We start from the raw sequence: 8984 nt of genomic DNA on the forward strand, positions 1-8984 counted from the left end.
ATGGGTTGAACTTTAGTCATTTTAAAATAATGACCAATGAGACAAATTCTGACAGGGATGGGAACTGTCTGACCCACAACAGTGAGGACCCAGAGTTATCTAGGTAATTGCTTTGGTCAATACTCTTAGATTTTCCCCAAAAGGAAGCAGCTGGGGCCTTGTTTTTTGTTTTTGTTTTTTGTTTTGTTTTGTTTTCCATTTTATTTCCATGCTAAAACAACAGACCTATCGCCAGGACAAGAATGAAAGGGCGTCTCCTTCCAAACCTTGAGGTACATCGGTCACTCCAAGCACCCAACAGAGGCTGCAGTAGGAATCCTGAAACAGAGCAGGCCAGTGGTCATTGCTGGGACCCTGGGACACACAGGACACAGACCCAGCCTCCTCACTCCCTGCAGGACCTGCTCTCACACTTCCTGATGCATCAGAGAATAAGATGGCGAAACTCAGAGTCAGAAACATCATCCTAAGCGAGAAACGAACAGGCAAACAGACTCTGGGACTACCCTGCAAATTTTCTACGCAGAACTCCGTAAGGAACTGCGCAGCTTTGACCTTCTTTGGGAATCCAGGAAACTCCCCACCCTCCCAGCCCAAAACCCCATCAGGCTTCAGTGAGAGTGCAGGCATGGATGGTGGCAGTCCTTGGGGTCTGCTAAATGTCTGCGCCCTTGCCTGGTTTAGATAAAAGAACTTGACACATGGGATACGACGGCCCTACCTGTGTTTCCCTATGGCCCATACTAATGAGTGGAACTTAACTTGCTCCCCCCTTGTCCCCTCAGGACCCTCAAGCTGCTTCAGTAGAGGCTTCCAGAAGCTTCCGGAGGTTCCGGGAGGCCGCACACCGTGGGGGCTGGGCTAGGGCTCACCGAGGATGGGGCTGATGAACCACACCAGGCTGTAGAGCTGGTCGGGCAGGCCCATCTGCAGGAGGACCGGGGTCACATACGCCGTCTCCATGGCGTAGCTGAACTCGATGCCAAAGAGAATGCAGCCGTTGAAGAGCAGCTCCCGGAAGGACCTCTGGGGGTGCAGGTCTCCAAAGTCCACCAGCTCAATCGGACATGGGGTGTTGGGGGGCGGGGGTGGAGAGGGACGAATGCACTTCCTCCTCTTGGGGTGTCGTTTGAAATTGTTGGCCCGGTGGCTGATGTGCCGTGTCACAGACCCCGAGTAACCCGAGATCTGCGACCTCCAGAAATCCTGAGGAGCAGCACTGGGGAAGAGGGCCTCTCCCGGAGGGGTGCTGCTCGCGGGGGGGATCATCGTGGAGAGGCCGGGCGGGTGTCCCTGTGAGGAAAGCCCGCAGGCGACGACAGTTACTTTCACCTGGGCCTCCATCCCCGCGCACTGTGCAGCATGTCCTCCCCAGCTGCCTCCACCCCCTTTCCGCTGTGAGAAGGGGAGTGCCCCTTGGAGAAGCTCGAGGTCAAACGCCGCACCCCGAGAAGACCTGCCGCGCTTTCCTAGGAGGCAGCATGTTCTCAGCTGCCCAAGGAGAAAAGCCCGATGCTCTCGTCCTGCTGGGAGAGCCCCCAGTCCTACAGGCCCCCACACTAAAACTCAAAGGGACCGTCCCCCGAAGCAGAGGCTCTGTGAGGGCAGTCACACGGAGGACCTCCTGAGCATGCAAGAGCAGCCAATAGCCTGGGCTCCCCTCAGGACACCTCGCTGCTGCAGGACCTGCAGCCCATTCCAGGGCTAACACCCTTCCCTGAGGCCTTCAGGGGACCCAAGAGGAGGGGAGACAGGCGTGGGACAGGGCCTACCTACCGCACAGGTGTGCTAGCTGTGGGGGGCAGCCCTTTCTTCACCGCAGGGAAGTCGGGCCAGCTCCTTCATCCCTAACTCTCCTATTTACTGCCCAGAGTCGGCCAGAGGGGTCCTTGCCCTGGGCAGCACCGGGTCAGCACAAGCCCCTTCCTTTCAGCAGCTACTGAGTGAGTACATCTTCCTCCAGGAACATGAAACTTCTGCTGTGTTCAAAACCTCTCTTTAAAGAAATAAATCCAATTCCAAATCCTGTCCTTTAACACTGAACAAAGATACAGTTTACCAAAAGAAAAGGGGGAAGGGACAAAAAGAACCAAGGAGGGGTGAGAAACAGATTTTTTCCCCACCAGGTGGAAAATTAGTAAGTGCAAGGCCTTCGAAGACATCCATGCCCTCACTCCATCCCCCCTTTCTGTCCTCTGCCCCCTGTGGTCTGCAATCTGCCCTGCTTAGAAACCTTCTCCTGGGGCCCAGCAGATGGTGTAGCAGTTATGTGGCTGGACTCCCACATGGCTGGCCATGGTTCAAGCCCCGGATCTGGTGGCTCAAAACATGCTAGGTGTACGTGTGTGCATGCCCGAGATCCTGAAGGAGAATGGAGGAGAAGGGATTGCAGCGTGGCCATCCCCCTGGGGGGTGATTTCTCACTTTCTCTCTCACTGTCTCTGTCTCTCTCTCTCTAGTGAGCACCCTAAGAAAAACCCTCTACAAACAAACAAACAAACAAACAAACCCTTCTGAGCATCTGACTGTTTTTTTTTTAAAATAAATCTGGATTATAAATATTAAAGGAATGAATGCTAACATGCTGACCTGTGTGTTTTAGCCAGTATCCATTCTACCGAGCACAGGGAGAAGGAAGTGACTGAGATCCGAGGGAGACACAGATGCAAACTTAAGACAAGGAAAGTTCTAGGCTTCTCCTTGCCTAGAAAAAGCAATTGGCAACATTGTCTGTGAGGTCCTTCCTGAGAAGAGGCCCTGGCATTGGTAGGTTTCCTGATGATCCCACTTGTCATTTAACGAGATAAATAATATAATATAGCTTATCTTCTTAATTTTTATCTTTTTTTTTTTTTTAAGGTTTTTGCCATAGGGTGCATCACTCATCAGAGAGAGACACTCCCACATGGCTGGCCATGGTTCAAGCCCCGGATCTGGTGGCTCAAAACATGCTAGGTGTACGTGTGTGCATGCCCGAGATCCTGAAGGAGAATGGAGGAGAAGGGATTGCAGCGTGGCCATCCCCCTGGGGGGTGATTTCTCACTTTCTCTCTCACTGTCTCTGTCTCTCTCTCTCTAGTGAGCACCCTAAGAAAAACCCTCTACAAACAAACAAACAAACAAACAAACCCTTCTGAGCATCTGACTGTTTTTTTTTTAAAATAAATCTGGATTATAAATATTAAAGGAATGAATGCTAACATGCTGACCTGTGTGTTTTAGCCAGTATCCATTCTACCGAGCACAGGGAGAAGGAAGTGACTGAGATCCGAGGGAGACACAGATGCAAACTTAAGACAAGGAAAGTTCTAGGCTTCTCCTTGCCTAGAAAAAGCAATTGGCAACATTGTCTGTGAGGTCCTTCCTGAGAAGAGGCCCTGGCATTGGTAGGTTTCCTGATGATCCCACTTGTCATTTAACGAGATAAATAATATAATATAGCTTATCTTCTTAATTTTTATCTTTTTTTTTTTTTTAAGGTTTTTGCCATAGGGTGCATCACTCATCAGAGAGAGACCAGAGAGAGGGAAAGTGAGAACTCACTCCCTGGGGGGGTCACCATGCCACAGTCCCTTTTCCTCCATTTTCCTGTTGGGATTTTGGGCATGCATGCACATGCACCCAGTGTGATTCTCTTTTTTCTTTTTCTTTTTAAAAAAGAATTATTTTCTTTAACTTTATTTATTTACTCATTCATTTATTTTATTTGACCAGAGAGGGACAGAGTGAGAGAGAGAAGGAAGGTGAGAAAGCAAGCCGCCAGATCTGGGACTTGAACCATGGTCAGCCAAGTGGGATTCCAGCGCCCTTAACTACCACACCACCTGCCAGCCCCCCAACATGATTTTCAATTCACCTGGTCTAGGACTCAACTGCATTCGACCATGTGGGAGTCCAGTGCATTAACCACTACGCTACCTGGTGGCTGGTTTAAGGTTCAAAAACACCCTTTCTTGCTCTATTTCCGATATTAACTTACCAGACCACTTTCCATCATACTATTGCTACTTGATAACTTCCTTATGAATCACTCTGGAGTTCCTCGTTGCAGATTTGTGTCCCAAACGCCTCCACCACTCCACCCACTCAGGGATTATGCTTCTTCTCTTCAGAAGATACCAGCGGTGAAAATGATTGTATCTAGAGACACACTAGCAGGATTCAGAACGCTGTGTTGAACCACCCACCCATCCATCCATCCATCCACTCATCCATTTATCCAATCCACCCATCCTTCTACCTACTCCGTCACCCTCCCACTCGTTCACTCACTCATCCTCTCATTTATCCACCCTCCACTCATCCTCCCTTTCATTCATCTTGTCATCCATTCAACCAACCATCTACACGCTCACCTCCATACCCTTCCATCCACTCATCCACCTGTCCCTTTTGTCCCTCATCTACCATCCACTTTCCAGGCATCCACCCATCTGTCCATCCATTAATAATCCATCCACCCATCCACCTTCCCATTTGGCTGAGTACTAACTAACAAGACTTTGAGGTCATAGATAGAAAAGGAAGAAGTTCCTGCCCTCGAGTTAGGTGGAAAAGTGGAGGCAAGGTGCTCTGAGCAGCAGGCTCATGTGTGTAAGAGAGATCTGAACAACAGTGGGCACAGCAGGCATGGCGAGATGATGCTCCAGGAAGGCATGAGCTGATAGCAAGGGCCTTGAAGCCTTGCTAAGAGATGCCCTCTATGCCAAGGTGACAGTGACACAGCCAGAGACTCAGTCTACTGTCACTTGTATAAGTGACTTATCTTGTGGACCTAGACAAATATCCTGCTCTTTGGCAAAACATGAACAGATGAAGTAAGAACTTTGTAGGCAAGTGATGCTTCATTTAAAATATAATCCATTAATGAAGATTAAATCAAGATTACATTTAAAAAAAAAAAAAAACTAAGGTGGTTTAAATTTCATCATTGGTCAAGCTCAGGCACTTCTGCATAGTAAAATCTAGTGATTGGCTAATCTTCCTTCCAAAAACCCAGGTAGCTGTCAGCACTTCCTGGAGCTTCATTCATTTACAGCACAGAGGCTGATGGCTGATTCAGCCCCTCCGTAAGAGTCAGAAGTGAGGCCTTAGCAAGGTGCGTTGGATAGCTTATTGGACTCTACCTGCAAGTCACGACTCCACTTGCCCTTAGTGGGCAGCTTCCTTCCGCCTCTACCCAGCTCCTCTCTCCTTCAGGGACACAGCAGCACCGCACCTTCTCTTTCCTGTCAGCACTCCCCGCCCCCATATGTGAACTGAAGTGCACGTGCATTACATCCTTTTCCCTTTGGAATGAAGACTCAGGCCCAGTTTGGAAAGTTCTCAGGTTCTTAGGTTTGCTTTTGTTTTTGTTTTTAAGAGGTTTTTCCCTTAGGGCATGTGCACTCACTGCAGAGACAGAGACAAAGAAACAGTGAGAGGGAAAGTGAGCTATCACGCCTCAGAGGGGATGGTCATATCACAATCCCTTTTCCTCCATTCTCCTCCCAGGATCTTGGGGAGACACGCACATGCGCCCAGAGTGATTTTGAAGCCATCGGGTCGAGGACTTGCACCATGGCCTACCATGTGGGAGTCCAGCAACATAACTGCTATACCATCTGCTGGCCCTGGAAAACTCTCAGCTTTAAGAAGCATATGGCAGAAGATATTTTGAAAAGCAGAAATTTTTGATTCTACTTAAAATGACTATGTAGATTAGCCCCCTTTTCTATCTACAGTACAACAGTCCCACCACCCCCCAGTAAAAACATAGCCCGCATGGGCCAGTCAGGTGGTGTGTGGTTTAGGAGGCTGGATCCCACATGGCCAACCGTGCACAGTTCAAGTCCCAGACCTGGTGGCTTGAAAACACACTGGGCACGTGTATGTGCCCAAAGTTCAAGGAGAAGAATGAAAGATATGGAGCTGTGGCATGGCCATCCACCTAGGGGGGAGGGGGTTGACTCTTCTCTCCAACAAGCACACACATACTACAGCAAACCAAAACAAAACAAAACAAAAAAACACAACTTGCAGCCTATCCCAGCGAAAGTGAACCCTCGCACCCCACTTAACCAACCCCTTAGCCAGAATTAAACCTGAGAAAAAAAGTCTTTGCTAAGATTTTAAATTTGGGGATCGGTATTACCATTTATATTTAAAAATACGTTTATGAAAAGTTGTTTATGAAAGTTTATTCTAAGGAGAATTTTCAAAATCTGTTTTTGAATAGTAATATAAGATGAGTGAAAATGAATCTTAAAATAATAAAATAGAATTTTTTTGGAGAGGTTTTTGCTATAGAGCACGTGTGCTCACCAGACAGACAGAGAGACAGAGAGATGGAAAGTGAGAAATAACCCCCCAGGGGGGATGGCCACGCTGCAATCCTTTCTCCTTCATTCTCCTTTTGGGATCTTGGGCACGCACGCACATGTGCCTGGCGTGTTTCAAGCCACCGGGTCCGGGACTTGAACCACGGTCGACTACGTGGGAGTCCAGCGACATAGCCATTATGCTAACTGCTGGTCCCATAAAATAGAATTTTAATGCACTAATAGAAATATGCACCAGGCCATCTTTATCACATTAGGTGACCATGTGCTCAGTCAAAAGAAGGTGCACACTTAATATTGAACCCCTAGACACTGGGCCCCGGTGCTTCCAGAACACAGGGGATGCTTAAAGTGACAGAGTCTTCAAATTGTATCATGGGAAGTTTAAGCGACAAATGATTATTAAAAAAACTAGCAATGTCCCTATAATTTGCATAGTTAAAACTATCCTGCTATGAACCCAAATCCCTTCCTCATTTCTCTCTTCCCTTCCCTGTGTGAAGTAGCATGGGGCTACTCAAGCCACCTCCCTTCCCTGCTTTCATTTTACTGATTCTCAACGTTAATACCTCAAGGAAGTCTTTGCAGACCTCCAAAGAGCTCTGCAGACATGGGAGGCTATATTTAGTAAGCTTGTTACCAGGGCCAGTGGGTGGCACAGTGGTTAATGTGCTGGACTCTCACATGGCCAACCGCAGTTCAAGTACCAGATCCAGAGGCTTGGGACTCACAGGGTGTATGTGTGTGCATGCCCATCCAAGAGGAGAATGGAGGAGAAGGGATTACAGTGTGGCCACCCCCCAGGGGGGGAGTTCTCACTTCACCTCTCAGTTTCTCTCTGTCTTTCTGGTGAGTGCATGTACCCTATGGCAAAAACCTTTAAAAACAAAGCTATTAAGAGTTACCAAACTGGGGACTAGCATATGGCATAATGGTTATGTTGTTGGACTCCCACAGAGTCAACCGTGGTTTGAGTCCCAGACCCAGCAGTTTAAAACTCACGCTGGGCACGTGTGCATGAGTGCCCAATCCCAAGAAAAGGATGGCAGAGAAGGGATTGCAGTGGCCATCCCCTCAGGAGGTGAAGTTTTTGCTTTCTGTCTCTTCAGTGAGTGCACACGCCCTATGGGAAAAATCTCTCTCTCTTTAAAAAAAAAAGTTACCAAACTATGGCCCATTTCTCACTTTCTACCTCCTGCAATTTGACCCTTACATGAGAGCCAACTTTTCCCCCAAGCCCTGGCCAGACGCACATTAACTTGGGTTCCATCAGCCCTTGATTCTACTTCCCTAAAGGGCTGAAAAATAGAAATATTTTGGTAACTCCAGAAATAATTTGTGAAGTTATTATTATGATTAGTTTTGCTATAGGGGTGTGGGCTTGCCTGAGAGAAACAGAGAAAGAGATAGAAAGGAAAAGTGAGAAATCACCCCCCTGAGGGGGCCAGGGTGGCCGCACTGCAATCCCTCTTCATTCTCCTTTAGGGATTTTGGGCACACACACGCCCAGCATGTTTTTCAAGCTGCCAGGTCCGGGACTCTGACTGTGGAGCTGGCCATGTGGGATCTGGCGGCCTTAACCTCCGGGCCACCTGCTGGCCCAATTTGGGAATGGGGTTATTTACCCTGGAGGTTTGAATGAGCTCAACTGCTGGGAAGGCGCTGGTTCCGACCTTAGCATGTCGCCCTTGAATGGTGACTCGGAAGGCAGAAATCCTTGGTGCTCTTCACAAGGAGCCCTGAGATGCCAGAGGAGCTATGCAGTGGCCCCTGGCCGGCCAGAGGGTTCAGCCTCAGGCAGGAGGTGAACCGGAAGATGATGACACCTGCCCAGGTGACCAGGGAACAGGCCTCCGGCGTCAATAAGCACACCATAGGCGGGGACCAATTCCAGCGTCTCCTCTCCTTACTAGCAAGGATGAAATAAACCTGTCCCCCAACTGCTACCCTCCTCTGGGCCTGAGGGCTCCGCACCCAGGGGGTGAAACAGGCGCTCCATTTACGACTCAATGAATTAGGTAGCCAAGAAGAACAAAGGTCTCCGTGCCAGCCTCAAGCCCCGATCTCGGGCACTCCGATCGCCCTGGGGCCTAAGCCGCAGCGCTCCCAGCACAAGGCCTAGGAATCCGGCGGAGGGCGCAGGAGGAAAGGGCGGTACCTGTGGTCCGAGACGGGAGGCATCCCTTTCCCAGGCTGGGCTCCTGCCTGCCCCGGGTGCAGCTCGGGGCCCGCCGGCAGCCCCCGGCCCGCCGCTGGTGCTGCAGCATCAGCCGCGGGGCGGGACCGTGACGTCACGGCCGCCCCCTCCCGCCGCCGCGCGGTACCCGCAGAGCATCCTTAAAGCGGCACCGCCCCGCCGCCCGCCGGCTGCACCGACAACCCGGGTCTGCTCCAAAGCCCGGGCACGGGCTACGCTACGACTTTCCTGGGTTCCTTCCTCCATAAAATATATTCAAGTGTTTCTTTCGCCAGTGTTGGTCTAAAGGTGCATGGACTACTATACTATATGAACTCACTCTCCTTGACCTAAGAATTCTCTTTTATTTCTTCTGATTTTTTTAAAAAAATAATTATTTATTTAATTTTATTTATTCATCCATTTATTTTAATTTGACCAGAGAGAGACAGAGAGAAAGAGAGAGAGAGGGGAAGTGAGAAAGCAAG

General features: G+C 49.4%; 1 protein-coding gene across 1 annotated transcript in view; it reads right to left on the reverse strand.

Moving 5' to 3' along the window:
• SLC45A1 (solute carrier family 45 member 1) overlaps positions 1–8550 on the reverse strand; it is a gene marked incomplete at its 3' end in the record, with an annotated part of 32125 nt that extends 23575 nt beyond the window's left edge. The window contains exons 1-3 of the mRNA XM_006145450.2: positions 8479–8550; positions 873–1293; positions 226–318 (exon numbers count right to left, since the gene is read on the reverse strand). Of these exons, the coding sequence (XP_006145512.1) occupies positions 226–318; positions 873–1269 (490 nt within the window). The remainder of the gene's footprint in view (positions 1–225; positions 319–872; positions 1294–8478) is intronic.
• Between the last annotated feature and the right edge of the window lie 434 nt (positions 8551–8984).

This window comes from Tupaia chinensis, unplaced genomic scaffold (assembly GCF_000334495.1).
Source record: "Tupaia chinensis unplaced genomic scaffold, TupChi_1.0 Scaffold000146_1, whole genome shotgun sequence".
NCBI lineage: Eukaryota > Metazoa > Chordata > Mammalia > Scandentia > Tupaiidae > Tupaia > Tupaia belangeri.